Here is an 18,248-nt window from a genome sequence, read left to right as displayed (position 1 = left end):
ACGATAATAAACTCAACTTACTAGCCTAAAATCTCCGTAGCGTGTTGCCAGGCGGCAGAAAGCATATATATAATTATAATAAAGTTACAATAAATTAAGTTAATATATAATTATATATACAGTACCTAATTTATATATAATTAATATATAATTATATGTACAGTACCTAATTTATATATAATTTATATATAATACTAAACAGACGATAGCAAACTCAATTTAGCCGCTCCGTAGCGTGGCGCAGGGTCAGAGGAAAGTAGTTCGGCTGCTCATCCACTATTGGTCCAGACTCTATCAATCTTGTCGCGAAACGACGTTATAGGAGGTACGTTATACGAGAGTTGCTACAATTTTTTCGATACGTTATAGGAATTGTCGCTATAGGAACGTACGTTATAGGGGGGTCTACTGTATCATATTCTAAATACATAGTTTTAAAATTATAAATAATGTCTACAAAAATTCATAAGCTATAATGAAAGAGAAAATTACTTCAAACCTGATTTATATATACATGCATATATACATATTGATACAATGTTCAGAACAATATAGTATATGCAATTATATTATAATTATATATATAAATTGATGAACAATGCAAGTATTCATCAATTTTATTATATAAAACAATTGTATTAAAACAAAAATTTAACATAATAATATCATTTCTAGTTTTGCTTTCAACATATTACAATCCGAATCTAAACAAATACATTTAAAAAAATATTGACATAGTTAAAAATCTTTTTCTTTAGAAGAGTAATTTTAAAAATCAAATGTTAATGATTTAAAATTGGACTACAGATAAATCAGGCATGATAAAATTGTTTATTTTCATGGATGTCAACCAAATATCTAAGATGCAACTCATTCTAATTTCTGGTGTTTATTGGATTTTTTTTACTGCTTTTCTTTACTTAGTATAGAGTTTTAATAATTTTGACTTCATGTTCATCTCTAGCTTTGATTTTAGTTTCATACAAATGAAACTAAAATCAAAGCTAGGTGGAAAGCAGTATCATTGTGTTTAAGCAAAAAGAAATATTGCACAATCAAGCTATGATTTTGTCTTAAATATATTTATGATTTTATTAGATACAAAACATCACTCTGAAATGCAATTTATCATTAAAAATATTCTTGCAAAATTCAAAAGCTATTTTATATATCTGTATAGATCAGTGCTAAAAAAATTATTAGAATTATAATATAAACATTAAGTGTCTTTTAATGATGATAATATTTCATAAAAAAAGGCAGCTAAATTATAAATATTAGCATGAGAAGTCATATTTCTTAACAGTGAGAAGGAATGATCAGTGGTCAAGGTGACCTTGAAATTACATGTTTCATTGGAAGTACTACTATATAAATTAACTTTGGTCACATCCAAGATTACTTGTGTGGCCTTATAATGTAGTGTAATTTAAATTGAATTTCCACTGAATCTCATGTATTGCAGTCAAAATATGTAAAAGAAAATGCAAAGGACTCTAAATAAACTTGTGTAGGCCTAGAAGTAAATTTTCAGTTGCTAGCATAAAATTTTTAGTTTCCTTGGCAACCTGGTGCATGGAATTTAATCACCCCTGTAAATTTATTATCATTTATTAGTTATATTAATTAATTAGTAACTTTGAAATAATTTTATTAAATTTAGATATGTCTTGAAAAACATATCTATAGCTGAATTTGAAACTCTTTACTCTTTTTAAACTGCAAGTATGTTGCTATTTTTTTTACCAACACTACAATCATCTAAAATAAAGAAATTGTAAAAATTTCTTTATTCAAATGTTTTCAGTTGTCTTAAATGAACTTCAGGAAATTGCATTCTAGAAGGATGAATTCATAACAGTTTTTCTAGAACATATTTGATTTATGGAACACGTTTACTGGAAAAAATTTTGATTTTGAAAGCTCATATTGATAGTAAATAAATAAATAACTCAGTAAATAAATACATAAATAAAATAAAATATGTAAGTAATAAATAAATATGTACAGTATATATTTATTTTTTTACTTACATATTTTATTTTATACCAAACATGCGCGCGCGCACACACACACACAATAACATTTAAAATGTTATTCAGTACTGCAATTCTTTCCATGCTCTTGGTATTGCATTAATGTCCTTGAAATTAATTGCCTGCTTCTTCAATATAGCCTTGTAAATGTTCCAGGCTTCTGCATATTTTATTTGTTGTCTCCTGTACACCCTCTCTATTATTTGAGCTTTGTTCCATAAAACAGAAACTTATTGGGGGTCAGCCAGAGCATATGTCACTAATGCAGTGGACAATATCTCTATACTTGGATTTACTGATGTTATTTTTGTGTTCCTTGATTCTTTGCTGCTAATCATTTAAAATGATTGAAAATATTAGAATAAAAAATTTTTTACTGCACTAGATGGTTGTAGGGTTGGTAGTTGTACAAGTGCATGTTCTCTAGGAGTAATAAATTGCTATTTTTACCATTCATGTTTAAAGTTCATTTTATTTCAAATATATATTAATTTTAGATTACATTTGCATCCATAATAGTTATTTATCATTCTGCTGATTTTAAAGAAAATTGACCTACAGTAATTAATTTTACAGATGTAAGTCAGTCTTAACGTTTAAGTATCTTTATTTCTTTTATTATTGGATTGATGTAAAAATAATAGGAAAAATGATAGCCATTTATTTTCCATGGTTAGAAAATATGAGTTGTTTCATATATATAGAAGTAAATATGCAAGCATATTGCATAATTTAATATTATTTAATATTGTTTAATGATCATACTACATTTATAATTTACTCAGGACAACCAGTTTCCAAGAATGTGTATAAATTGTATAAAATTCATGGAGACAAAGTCATGTTGAAAATATCTGTTACTGATTATATATGAAATTTCAATTAGATGACTTTAATTTCAAAAATAAACTTAAATCATAGCAAAAATTACCTTCTTAATACTGAAATGAATCACAAACACACTTTAAAGGTTGTTTAAAGTGTGTTTTCAAAGTAGCTAGCTTACAGAATTGAACAAAGATCATTGTTGAAAGCCCTCTGAGTACAACCCATATTGAGGAAATGGTAAAGCTTTTGCATATTAATTAGTTATCTGTTAAGCATATGCCAAAGCTGTTTGAACTGGATCTCTTGATTCATTAGTTGAGGCAGTATAGCAAGTTGGTTCACTATTGTATATACAGTGGAATTTCACTTAACAAGCACCTCTCATAATAAGTAATTTGCATAATGAGCAAGGCAAATTGTAAAAAAATAACTCACTTAACAAGTGAAGTTTCACATAACGAGTGAAGAGGAGAGGGGAAGTCCTGGATTGTGCACATGCTACATCAGTCTGTGTTTAGCACTTGTTCCGCTAGCATCTTAGTGTCGCTTATGATCACACATTTTTCCAAACTTGTGTTCAGACATATTACATATAAACATCAACAACCATAGCCCATTATATAATAAACATACCAAACGATATGCCAAATTCTTAGGCTACGTAAGACTATAATTAAATATTAGAAATTACTGTATTTTGATTTTTTTTTTTTTGTTTTCTGCGAATTGAATTTGCATTCCAGGTCGGTTCATTTTGTGCTAGAAGATGAAGATGATTGATGCTTCTTAACAATGTATATTGTATAATTTTCTTTGAATTTTCTTTAAAGGTTATACATAAAATGTTTGAGTATTTTTTGGCATGGAAAGCATTATTGTATTTTACAGTAATTTATATTGGAAAAATTGTTTTGCTTAACGAGTGTTTCACTTTACAAGTGACATTCTGGAACGAATTATGCTTGTTAAGTGAGGTTCCACTGTTCTTCATTGATGGAGCTACAAAAAGTTGATTGGTGTGATAAACACAAAGGATGAAAAATAGATTTATGATAATATTGTATAATAAAGATCATAGTGTAAAGATGATGACTCATCAAAAAATGACTATTTTATGTTCAGAAGTTGAAATGTTCAGAGTCTAATAGGCTTACAAGGATATCATCTGTTGTAAGCTATTAGACCATATGTGAATCAGACTTTGAATATCCAGGGCTGATAAAATTTTTTATTTTTATGGGCACCAGCCAAAATATCTATGAGCCAGCTAATTCTGACATCTTGAGTTATTTGAAGATTGTTTCACTGGATTATTTACTTATAAATTATTAAACAATAATTAAAATTTTATATTTGTGTTTTTAAATTAAACAGATCTTAAATTGTACAATTACACAGGGAAATTTATCATCTCTGATATTTATTACTGTATGAGCAGTACAGCTCAAATGAAGAATTAAAGGAAAAACTGCCTTTTTTTGCATTAAGACAAAACAAGATTTATTGGTACCAAATCTATCTTCCTTAGATTTTTATGTTGACTTTCTGAACAATTTCAATTTTGGTAGGAAGTTTCAGAATGACATTGAATGCATTGTTATTACAAGTTTCTTAGCATATACAAATTTGCAGACTATTGGAAAAAATCATCACTAATTATGGCAGTTATGTTCTTCATTAAATAAATATTGATTACTCTTGGGTATGCTAATTGATGTATATCTTGTGTGTTTTCCCATTACTTTTACATCAATTCAATACAAACACAGACATAAAACAAATATAAAATGTTAGAATAATTGTCTTTAAATAGCATAGAAAGTTTTAGCAAATCTTAATAAATTTTTAAAAGAAAAAGTATTTTGATTTTATCTTTAAAATTAACAGACATTCAAATTTTTATTTTTCTGTGATTGTGTTTTATCAATGAAACAACGAGATTCACTTGAAGCAGGACTCAGGAGGAGGCCAAAAACATTTGTGTAGTATACATATTACCAACACCAGACAATAGGTTTATAATGTGATTTATCTTTAAAATTGATAGTAAAATTATTAATTTTCAATTGAAAGTAAACATTGAATGCAAGCCAATACAATATGGCAGTTTAAAAGTTATGCTGAAGTTATATGTTATGAGTTTTTGTGCAAATTTACAATAGATTATTATAAATTTGCACAAATAAGAGTTTATTATTATTAATAATAATAATAAACTTCTTGGTCTTATTTTAAATTTAATTAATTAATGTGCTTTCTCACCACACCGGATTGTATATACTCCAACTATTTTCGCACCGGTTACTGGTTAATTGTAGATAGTTGGAGTATAAATTTAATTAAACTTCATTATTAATTAATGTAAAAACAACTGCCAAGTTCTTTAAAAATAACAAAAAACAAACCTTTGTTAGAGTTCAATTTTATTTACAAATTACTCTAGCACTTTTGGACAACTAGGTCCATTGTCAGGAGATATATGTCTTCTGATAATGGACTTGGTTGTCCAAAAGTGCTGTTGATTTTCTATTGATTTTCTGACCAACAAAAAATAAAATAAATATATTAAATTATAAAAAAATGAGAAATTTGCTTTAATTAATTAAAAACCTAGAAATATATATACAAGGGCAAGGTGAAAAGTTCTCAGCCTAGTAGTGAAAAAATGAGTGTTTTATTTTAAAAATGCATTTATTTCTCAATGTAGTCTCCGTTTAGTTCAATACACTTTGCCCAATGTTTCTTCAATAACTGGATTCCATCCCTGAAGTGCGATTCTGGAAGGTCTTCAAAATATCCATTTACTACTGCTATCACCTCTTCACTTGACCCAATATGTTTTCTACCCAAAAATTTCTTAAGATTTGGGAATAGATGAAAGTCAGAGGCAGCCAAATCTGGTGAATAGGGAGAATGTTCCAACAATTTATACTTCAAATCCCTCAATTTTACCATTGCCAAAGCACCTTTGTGAGCAGGTGCATTGTCCTGGTGAAAGAGGATTTTTTTCTTTTGCAAACCATGCCTTTTCTCTCTAATTTTTTTATCTAGCTGGTCAAGAAGATGTACATAGTATTCCCCATTAATTGTTTGACCCTTTGACAGGTAGTCAATTAAAAGAATACCTTTGGAATCCCAAAAATCACTAGCCATAACCTTTCCAGCTGATGCAATTGTCTTTGCTTTCTTTGGTGCAGAGCCACCGGGTTCTACCACTGCTTGGACTGTTGTTTTACTCAGGTGTAAAGTGGTAAACCCATGTTTCATCAAAACAAAGAATTTTATGACGGAACAGTATTCAAGTTTATTCATTTTGTCAAAAACAGCTGTACTATTTACTTTAAACAGCTGTATAAAAAACAAACTATTTGTCTGATCAAATTCACATTTGGTATTTACTTTTGCAACAAGTGTGCCACCATAACAAAACAGTAATTTCATTTGTAGCAGTGTCATCTGTGGGTTAGGCCAAGAACTTTTCACCTTGCCCTCGTATACAGTATATATATATATATACGTATATATATTAGAAACTACTGTCCTGCAAATGACATCATAAGCTGGATAGTGGGCTTTTCCATATGATAGAACTAAGTGGACAAATTAATTTTGAATACAAATTTAGTTTTCAACTAGTCTGAATTTGTATTTGATTAACTTATTTATTTAGATCTGCTTTCTATGTATTTTATCTGAAGATGTTTGTTACAAACACAAAAACATTAGTAAAATTACTATTTTGATATACTTCTTGAATTTGTCAAGATAACAAATATTGGACTTATCATAAAGGAAAAGGCCTTAAAAGAGTAAAATTAATCACTTTGAATTGTATTTTTGGATGCATTTTGGATCTGAACCCCTCTTCAGCAGTTGACAATTCTTATAAAAAGTTACTGTTTTGAGTTACTTTGTGCTTGTTTCAGGTGTTTCTTTATTTAAGCGATTTATTTAAGTTATCACGTCTTTATTTAAGTGAGTCCTTCCAGTTTTTGAAGAGTACTTGACTATGCCAAATGTGTAATAAAACACCTATATACTTTCATCATGATATAACTGGGAGAAACTGACATGGTGGTTTGTGATTGGACTTTTTGTTCACAATACAAGATGATTGCATTGTGGACAAGTATAATATAAGCTGTACATAATATCAGCAACTTTAACATTTGCATGTAGCTATGTAGCGTATACAAGGTGTGACAATTAAATTCCAGGACTGGAGTAATAAAAGGACATAAAGAACATATAATGAAAAATCCTTTTAATATGTTTCAAAGTAATTCCCCTGGAGGGCGATGCACTTCTTGCAACACTTGTACAAGTTCTTGAAACACTCGGCAAAGTCACTTCTGTTTACAGCTGTCAATTCCTTGGTCGCATTGTGCTGTATGTCCTCCAGGTCATTGAATCTTTGTCCCTTCAATGTGATTTTGATTTTCAGAAACAAAAAATAATCACAAGGCGACAAATCTGGTGAGTATGGATGGTGGTTCAACTCCACAATGCCACATTTGGCCGAAAACTCCTTGACAACAGTTGCAGTGTGTGGGAGGGCATTGTCGTGCGGTAGTACCCAGCTTCCTCTTGCTGCAAACCGAGGCCTAACCGGACGAGCTGTCTCCAGATTGATACCAGTTATCTCTGCTATCATCTGAATAGACATTTGACGGTCATATTGAGCAAGTCTTTGATTTTTTCAATGTTTTCTGGTGTTTGAACTGATTGAGGTCATCCAGGGCGAGCATTGTCCTCAAGGTCTTCCCAACTATCACTGAAACGCACAAACCACTTGGAAACACGAGAATAAGATAGGGCATCATTTCTATAAACTTGTTTGATGAGGGCATACGTTTCTGTTGCGCTTTTACCCAACTTGTAACAAAACTTAATGTTCACTTTTTGTTCCATGACAAAAATGTGACAGCACTTTCTCACAGCAATATGTGAATGGAGTACAGAAAAAGAATGAGTTACAAGACATGAACAAATCTTTGCAGACTAGTAGCCATATGGTTGAACTATTATGACAAGCTTAGATAAGTTTCTGCACTCTGAAACTGCAGTGCTACACGACCAGTCCTGGAATTAAATTGTCACACCTTGTATAATTACAAGAAAATAAATAGTTTCTTCCAGTTATACCAGTACAAACAAATAAATATTATTTCATCCAGATATGAAGCTAATTTACTACTACATAAATGAATTTATGATCTTCTTAATCATACACGGAAAGTTTAGTATGATTGAAAATATTTTTTTATTCGGTAAATATTTGACTTAAAGATATTGCAATATTACATTTCCCTACATGAATTTAATATTACAGTTTAATAAAATACTATGAACAAGAATATAGTAAGGTGACTTATCTTCAGTAAATCTATTGACTCTGTTAGTTAAGTTTATAAATATAAACTTAACTAATGGTATTTATGTATTATATACATACAAAAAATGATGAAAGAATTAAGTAGTGAGATTAACATTTTCTTGAAAATATTAATCTAATAAATATCTTCTGGTTCCTAGAAACTTTTCCAGTGTTTTTATGTGTAAATATAAACAAGTAGATAATACTATGTAGCAGGGCTGCAGAGTCATAAAAAATACTCAACTCTGATTCTGACTCCGACTCCTGATAATTTTAGTAGGCCGACTCTGATTCTGACTCCCAACTCCAGCAAAATTAAATACCAAATTATTTTATAGGGAGCAGAGGTGCTTATAAGGTTCAGAGTTCAGAATAGGGTGCTCATACCCTAGTCTGAACTCTGAAAGGAGCCTGGGACATTTACCCAAATACTTTTATAGTTAGTATTTTTAATATTTAACTTACATTAATATTTATTTGTATAAAAAAATTAATTTTTAACAAATATTTAATAAGAAGAGAATGGGGGCAATAAAATTCTACATCTACATATATTTGACAGCATTTGCATTTGCATTTCCCCTTTCCAGAAGAGTTAGTCCAGCTAAAAAGTGTGCGATCTAGCTAGCTACTTCAGCCCTTGTTCAGAAAAGAAAAATATGTACTCTGATAATTAGTCTGGCTCATTCAGAAAAATAGAGTACTTATTTAGAGCAGGGACAATAAAGGAATGATTCAAAAATATTCAAATTCAATTGGGTCAAAATAATTTAACTACTAAACCAGTGATGTGCTGTCATTGGAAGCGGTGGAAGCGCTGCTTTCCTTGTATTTTCTAAAAAATAAATACATATTACGCGATTATTTTCATAATTTAACATATTTTGGATTAATTAAAATTAATATTTTATTATAACCGCATTATGTATCTTATTAAAATTAATATTTTATTATAACCGCATTATGTATCTTATTAAAATTTCTATATTACACATGAAAAAAAATGATAAGATTGCTATGGTATATTCGAATATCAGTGGCGGAATGGAAGCGCTGTATTGTTGAAACCGAGTCAGCTTCCAAACAGCTAGATTATATGCATTACATGCGCTTTATAGAGAACCAACCTTACCTGGTTTAGCTGGTGGAAGCTACACACATATAACACTTCCAATGATTCTATCCTGGACCGATTCTAGGCTGTTACCAGCCTGCCTGCTAGATATTTGGCCGCCCTCACCCGATTAAGTGAATCGCAAGTAGATTTATAACTTAACCCAACCAATAGAAATTTACTGGTATGTTTTTATGATAGTTCTGTAGAGTTGACAGAAGTTAAAAAAAAATCCATTAAAATATTTGATATTTTTATTCCGCTCTCCCATCTTATATTACGGATTTCAATGTTAAGCCAGTGATATTACAATTTCGTATGTTCCATCTATAAGGGGATGCACAAAAAACATGTACAATTCTTGTACAATGTTAAAAAATTAACTGTTACTTTGGTAACATCATTTACTACTAAACTTAATGAATGAGAGATGCACAAGGTACATAAAAAGCTCTAGAATTTATTTTCCTTAAATTTATGATTTATGTATCCATTGTCACAAAAATTTGTTTTTCCACTTTTTTCTCAAGACTACGAATATTCGAGTACANTTTGGTAACATCATTTACTACTAAACTTAATGAATGAGAGATGCACAAGGTACATAAAAAGCTCTAGAATTTATTTTCCTTAAATTTATGATTTATGTATCCATTGTCACAAAAATTTGTTTTTCCACTTTTTTCTCAAGACTACGAATATTCGAGTACATAGTAACCGATTTCGACTTATTTCTACTTAAGAAGTAGTTAAATAATTAAGAGATTAGGGAATTGGGGACAAATAAAATCTTGCTGAAAGAGCCAGAATTTTACTTAAACAAATCTTAACTGAACCAATCTCTAACCGAGTACAGTGGGACTGATTTCTTCGAAATATTAGATGTAATAAAGACAGAATTTTTCCAGTTCAACAAGAGTGACCGAAAAGTTGTAAATTTTAGAAATTTCTGAGGACACTTGGTCCTAAAATGAATTAGTTAGAAAACAAATGACTATTAAGTTTAACATATTTAGATTTTTACAGCTATGGTGAGAAACATTTAAAATCTACAACAACCCTATTGCGTCCTTTGAGGAGTATTAGTGATGCGACAAAAGAGGTATTTGACATTGACCAGTATCGGCACCCTGGGGATTTGGCAGTGCGTGCATACACACAGACTGCCAAATCCCCATGGTGCCGTCTCTGATTCTATCCATTAGCCACTCGTAGGGAGCTGTTTGACTAAATGGATTGTTTTAAGATTTAAAAAGTAAAGAATATTTTATGTTACGTTACTTTACAAAGCTATATTTAATTATAATTTTCTTTAAAAGTATATTCATACAATTGAAGAATATTTTGTACCAGGTATCCACCACACATTTTATTTCACCAAGTAAGTGTTTATTATTTTATTTTTAATTGTAGCCCTTATGTCATGGCTAGCGATTCAGAATGTAATTGTGATATTAAAAATACATTTAGAGAAGTCTGCAGTTTTTACTGGCTTATTGAACAAATGATACGAATGGACCCTAGATTATCACTGACGCACAATTAACTGATTGCCCCTGGAATTCAGCTTCTTACTGAAACACAGCTTCCCTATCATCAAATGTCATGGCATGCCACTGTACTAAATACAAATACTACAAAGAATACTACATATTTAATAAATTAAATTGATGCATTTAATTTAAATTTAAAATAAATGAATTATAACAAAATATAAAAAGATTTTAAAAAATTAATAAATATATAATAAATTTTCTTTCATTTAAATAAAAAAACTAAAATAAATTTAAAATGCGGGAGTCAGAGTCAATACATTTTTTCCGACTCCAACTCTAATTCCTCTGGCCAGAAATTCCTCTTGACTCCAACTCCACAGTCCTGCTATGTAGGCCATATGTAGTATTTATATAATTCATATTTGTTAAAATCATAAAATTTTGTTTTTATTGTAAAATGTAGCTGTCTGTTAATATATGCAATCTAAAAGATTTTGAATATGAAGTAACAATTTGCAAATTAAAAAAACAATATGTTTTTTTTATTTACTTTTATGGTAAATTTTATGAAGTAACTTTTATTCACTACTTATTGGAAGATTCCATTCACTATTTGTAGAGAAGTTTCACAAACTATCGAATAAATAAAATATGTGAGAGAAAAATTCATCCCAAAATCAAGTTTTGATTATTCAGAGCAGTAGGATAACTCAGCAGTATAACAGGATTGAGAGTATTAGATCCAGGAATATTTTACGGTTGGTTCACTGAATTCATAGATACTGGAATTTCAGAAAATAAAAGTTATGGTTTCACTATATTTATTAGAAATTTTGTTGAAGATAATAATGACTATGTTGTTTTAATAAATAATAATTGCCAATCTTATGCATGCAGTAAAATAAATTTTTAATTTATGATATTTTTATGGTTATTAGTAATTTATTGTTTGTTTATTTTTTTAGATATTAATGTGAAATGAAGCTGAATTTTGATTCATCCAATTTCATCACTATTTACTTCATAAAATTAATCATGTCTTGAATTTAAAAATAATATAAGACATTTGTAAGTTTGTGCTGGAAATTACTGGAGTTATTTCCTTACAATAAATTTATTACCAGCATAAAACATTGAATTATGAGTATCATCATTCAAATCAGTCCAAGCCAACTTACAACTTCTAGCAGTGTTGCTCCTCATCCTGCTTGCATTGTTGAAGCAGAAACAACACTGGATATGGGACCTGATTTAGAGTATGTGCATATAGTTAATTTTTATATCATTACAGTGATTGACCTTTAATCCATGCATTTCTTGAACTATGGGCCATTATTGATAAGAGACGGTTACTTTTATTTGTTTATACTAGATTAAGAGCATTGCCATAATTCATAATTTTAGAGAATAATTTTAAAATATTATACAGTAAATATGAATTATTTGTATAGTGTTAACAATAATACACACACACACCATAAATCAAAAATGTATTTTTTTCATTTATCAGTTATTACATCATAAATTTTTTAAAGATTTATTTTATTAAATTAGAACATAAATAACTGGGGAATCTAATACAATTATATTTAAAGCTTAAATCAGCAATTTTTTTAAAATTTAAAACATATGTTTTCAATTTCATTAGAAAAGCATCATAAGATTCTGTACTCAATAAGGTAATTCAATGAAACTGATAATGTTTGTTTTGAGTGAAAAAAAAAATGTTTACTTTTGTAACTGTGGTTTATTTTCTTATTTAATTAATAGGTAAATAGGTTTGATTTATTTTATATAATTTAGGTTTGGTGGTGTGTTTGGTATATAATTAAAGATATTTTATAAATGTGCTATATTTTTTTTAATCAGAAACAGTTATAATTATATCATATTAGAATTAATATTAATTATAATAAACTATTTAAAATTATAATATTTAGATTTTTCATTGATTGCATATTAATTTTTTTTATACATTTGTTATTTTGTTCTATAATATTTAAGTAATAAGTAAAATTTTTAAAACAAAACATTAAGAAATAAAAGTAACATCATGTAAATTACACAGAATTTTCATTAATGAATATACAAAAATTACCACAGAATTTTATATTCACAATTAATTTGACTGGGATATAAAATCTTAATGTATTTTGAAGCATGTTTTTCATTTGAACTGACTAAAACATATCATTATTTCATTTTATGTTATCCTCTAAGTTGGTTTAGAATTAATTTAAATTAAATTATTAAAATTAATCATTTTGAATAAACAGCTGGCTTTCAACAAATGTTTTGACAATGTACTTATTCATTTTGCTTTTAATGAAAATATTAAAATTTTAATAGCTGTATGTTGTAGACTTATTAAAAGATCAAAAAAATTTTTAAATATTATGCAAATCATCACAATAATTTATTTAATTTAAATCTTTTGATATTTTTAACATTTCTATCCTTACATTGAATAATTGAATAGTATTAGTACATATCTTAGTATCATAAGATTAAAATATATCCAGGACAATTTTCTCATAAAGAAACATAACCAGTGGGAATAACATTGTTATTATTATAAAGGAGTGTATTTAATTATGTTCCATTTTAATCAAATTATGTAGTTATGAATAAATGCAAATTTTGAAAAAGATTATATCTTTATGGTAAGTTAATTATATTATTAAAATATCATGTTAACTATTTTGTTTTAAGTATAAAACCATTATTTAATTAAATCAATGTAATTGCATTGCTTTGTAATATATTTACAAACAATATGCATTACAACAGTTTTAATGATGCAAGTTCAATGAAGAATAATGGATATTTTCTTACATTTTGAGCTTTAGAATTCTAAATGAGATGCTGTTAATATCAGAATCAACATGATCTGTTATGTTATGTGTATGACATGTTGCTTGTACAATATTAAGTTCATATCTTTTCTTGTTTTGATGAAAAAAATCATACACAAGATGAAAGCAGTTATATTATCAATTTTTTATACAATTTAAACAAAATGTAATGTGGTTTAATATTTGCTTCACATATCAATGGATCAGGTGATTAATTCTGATTTTTGGTTCTTTGTATTTTATATCTTATGTATTATTTTATGTTATTCAAGTATTTTGGGTTTTGAATGCTACAGATTGAAGGTCAGTCATTGTATCAATTTATATCTTTCATTCTTAAGTAACAGAATAAGAATAATTTATATATATTTACTCTTTTAATATATAAACTTTTAATAATTTTCTAATATAAAATTATAGTTTAAAAAATTTTTAATAGTATATGTCAAAAAATATTTGTATTCAACATTAATNCATAGAATCTCTTTAAACAATAGGTTATATATATATATATATATATATATATAATATATTTATAAATGAATATTAAATGTATTTATTTAATTTTATTATTTTTATAAGAAAACACATTACAAAAAATAACTTAATTTACTCAGGCTTATTATATTTATCATATTTTAATTGAAATGTAATTAGTTTTATAAATATATCAGAATAATAAGGAAAATTCATTATTATAATACTTTTATATAAGAAGGCAGACTATCAATTTCTTTTTATGTTTGATGTCTTTAAACTAATTGATAAAAGTATTTGATAGTTTTGATGTTTGTAATTCACCATGTTTTTGAAACATAACTTTCTGAAATCATTATTTCATATCTAAGTTGATCTCTTAATTTGGAAAATTAAATAAATTTTGTATCCAAACAATAACAAAACTATTTCAAAAGTTTTTTTTAAAATGGAAACATTATACAACTAAACAAATTTTGAATCTTGTTGATTAATTTGTTGAAATCAAAATTATTGTTTTGTGACTGAATATATAACAGTATATTTATTTGAAAATCAGTTTTATGTTTTAATAATTAATTTTGTTATCATATTGTAGATAAACTTTGCTTTTTGAATTAAAGTATGTAAAAATCTCAAAAAAAATTTTGTTTAGTATTTATAAAATAAATAGCATTTTGAATATTAGAAATAATTTCAGTAGTTACTGATTTTTAAAACTTTTAAAATTTAAATTTTAAAAATTTCTATAAGGAAAATTTAAGTTTCTTAAAATATGTATTAGTACATTTATTATAATAGAATTAATATATGTAAGTTTAATAAAAGGAACTTAAAAATTAGCATTTTAGAAAAAATCATTTCATATAAAAAATCATATATGTATTTTTTCTATCAACAATAAGAATAAATCTTTTTGCTGATTCTTTCCCCCCCTGTTTTTTGTTTAAAATTTAAAATTGGTTTAACTTTCTAGGTTGGTTATTATTCTCATTAATAATTAACTGTCAACAATTAAATTGGTCACAATTCAAAAATTAAACTTATTTTCATATATTGTTTACATCTGTTAAAATCTATACATTTGATTATAGCTTTATTAAATGACAACCTCCTAATAAAAACAATAATAATCAGTAAAAGTGTTCTCTAATTCTTACTTTTTTTATAATTGATTAAAATAGAATTTTTAAATTTTGTTTATATAAAATCAGTTAGTTTGCATTTTAACAATATTTGGCCAAGTCACTCAAGGTTAGAAATGAATTGATCTGATTTATTTAATTAATGAATTAACAAATATGACTCGAAGTTTGATGTGTCATCATCTACTGATGAGATCATCGTAATTATCATCATCTACTGAGGATGATAATAATTCATAACTTTTGATACATCTAAAAAATTAAATTAAGTTAAATTAATTCAAGTTTGATATTAATAGATGATAACAAACCTGCCCACAGTTAAAATTCATAATTCCTTAATTTAATTATTGAAACACTTCAAAACCTTTATAGCACCAGTTAAGTATTTAAATTAAATATGTTAAAGACAAACATTTTTGATCTAAATCTGCTTCAGGTCTGTGTTTGTTCTCTGTTCTGTATTGGAATATTTAAAAAAAAATGATGAAAAATTATGGATCTTTTTACATATCTAAATGAAAACTCATTTAAAATTAATATGCACACGAATAACCAAAACCATGTAGTGATTGAGTATGACTGTAAAATGCAGATATTATACAAAGAAATAGCAAAAAATGGGTACTCAAACAGCATACTGACATAACCCCTCCATATATAAATTACTCTGAATTGCAAGAATGCCATCAACATCAATAGAATATCTGGAATATATAGTATCCTGATATGGGACAAAAGGTTTCAGAAGAATTTAGTTTATATTGGATCAACCAAATAATCCCTGAACAAAAGATTGGCTGAGCACAAGTATGAAATAGAAAAAAAATTCCACTACTCTATCTACATTTGCTTCTTAAAATGACTTAGAATCAAAACTATACCAAGCCAGCTTCATAAAATGCATCCTTCGTACAAATCAGATTAGAACAATACAGACTTTAGAAATTTTGAAAGCTGATATGAAAGGGGAATGCATCAATTTCAAAGAAGAAAAAATCTTCTCCTATCCATGACAGGCATATTATGACAATCCTAATCCAACTCGTGGAAAATAATCATAAAATCATAAATATTTGTATATTAATATTGCATGTGTACCATCATACAGCTGCATTTACAGACATTACATAAATTTTGCACATAACTTCTTGAATGCAGTCTCCTTGGATAATTTTCAAATGTAATCTTAAAAAGAAAATTTGTAATTTGTCATTGTTTTTTCAAATATTCCAATGTAGAAAGGAGAAAAAAACAGACCTGAAGCAGATCTTAGATATAGATCAAAACATTTGTCTTACATTAAACATATTTCATTAAAATTCTTAACTGGTCATATATAAATGTTTAGAAGTGTTTGATTTATTTACATGACTAGTGTTGCAAAGAAAATTTAATTATTCAGAGATTTTTATAATTATTAATATTTAGTACATAACTACGAGCTATTATTTTTATCCAAAGTACTATATAATCATAAGTTAGATACTAAATGATTATAAAATTTTAGAAGATAAAATCAATGGAAGAAATAACTTGGTAATGTTTTTTAGATACTAATAATAATAATAATAATAATAATAATAATAATAAAAGTAGTGTTTTAGTATCACTTGGGCATGATTGATGTAAATAATTTTAATTTGTTTGTAATTGTAATAAATGTTTGATGTGTTCTAAAGAATAATTTGAACTCTGCATGTTGAGCAATCAGTTGTGATGGTTGAATAAAAGTATTGTTGTATTTTAATGCTTTAAATATATTAATATTCTGTAAAAAAACCAGAAAAATCATTTTTAACACAAGAACACAATAGACTGAAACTGATAGTTTTTAATTTTTTTCATTGCTTACATATTAATAAGAATTAGTATTTTCAATTTTCCAACCTTTCTTAATTTGTGTTGTACATTTATATTACAAAAATTTATACTTGTAGAATAAATTTTTAAATTGCATTATATTACTTTCATTATTTCTTGAACAAAGCTGTCATTTTGGTAACTAATCAAAATAATACTGATATTTCTTTTTAGAAATTAAATTGAAATATTAGTTTTTACTTTACAAAGAATTCTGTTTCAGTTCATTGAAAATTGATGTTATAAGCAGTTATATGTTATTATTAATATAATGTTTATTTTCAATATTGTTATATTGAAAAGAAATATAATCACACAAGAAAGTGTTAAATTATGAGTGAAGAATTTTATTGATGTGTACAAAATTTCTTTGAAATGAATATCAATAATGCAGAATTTCTAGAATCTAACAGTAATTACATTTGTAAATCTAAATATTCTTTTATTGATGAAATAATAATAAGGATTTGATTAAAATTCAGCATAATGTAAAATAGAAGGTAGCAGGAGAGACAACATTCAACTGAATAAATTAAACTAAAACAAAGCTTTTAAAATCCATCAAAAATTTACATAGTCATTAAGATGAGCCAGGGTATTCATTCTATCTTCAGATTTCAGAATGAGTGAATCTAAAATACAAATCCAATAAAGCTTAAATATGCACTAATATAGAATAAAATTAAATATGTAACTGTTAACAGAAAAAATGAATACCAAAAAATAAATCATACAGGAGTATTGTAAATACTTTTGTATAGTTTATTTTATGTTTTGTTATTAATTTTTTTCTTTGAGAATAAAGATACAATTAAAAATGAGAATTGTTTGAATAGAAATCTTCAGACATTACAAAGTAAGTTCACATTTCTGCAAATAAAACATTCTTTTCTGAATTTATAAATTAGTTTCTACAAACTTGGTTGTCTTTATATATATATATTTTATAATTTGGGCACCCATTCCATCACACAGAGTTTCTGACTGAAGCAAATACTGAAAATTAATAGAAAACATGTGTTCTGTATTATATATATGCTTCTTTATGTATGACAAT

General features: G+C 26.9%; 1 protein-coding gene across 1 annotated transcript in view; it reads left to right on the top strand.

Annotated features, from left to right (window-relative positions):
• LOC111618560 (histone-lysine N-methyltransferase 2E-like) overlaps window positions 1-18,248 on the top strand; it is an 87,763-nt gene that overhangs the window by 5,535 nt on the left and 63,980 nt on the right. The window contains exon 2 of the mRNA XM_023360119.1: window positions 11,817-12,107. Within this exon, the coding sequence (XP_023215887.1) occupies window positions 11,992-12,107 (116 nt within the window). The 5' untranslated portion in view covers window positions 11,817-11,991. The remainder of the gene's footprint in view (window positions 1-11,816; window positions 12,108-18,248) is intronic.

Source organism: Centruroides sculpturatus, unplaced genomic scaffold (assembly GCF_000671375.1).
Source record: "Centruroides sculpturatus isolate CEXI.00-Female unplaced genomic scaffold, Cexi_2.0 scaffold42, whole genome shotgun sequence".
NCBI lineage: Eukaryota > Metazoa > Arthropoda > Arachnida > Scorpiones > Buthidae > Centruroides > Centruroides sculpturatus.
Note: the sequence above shows the minus strand (reverse complement) of the source record. Positions and strands in the feature narration are given on the sequence as shown.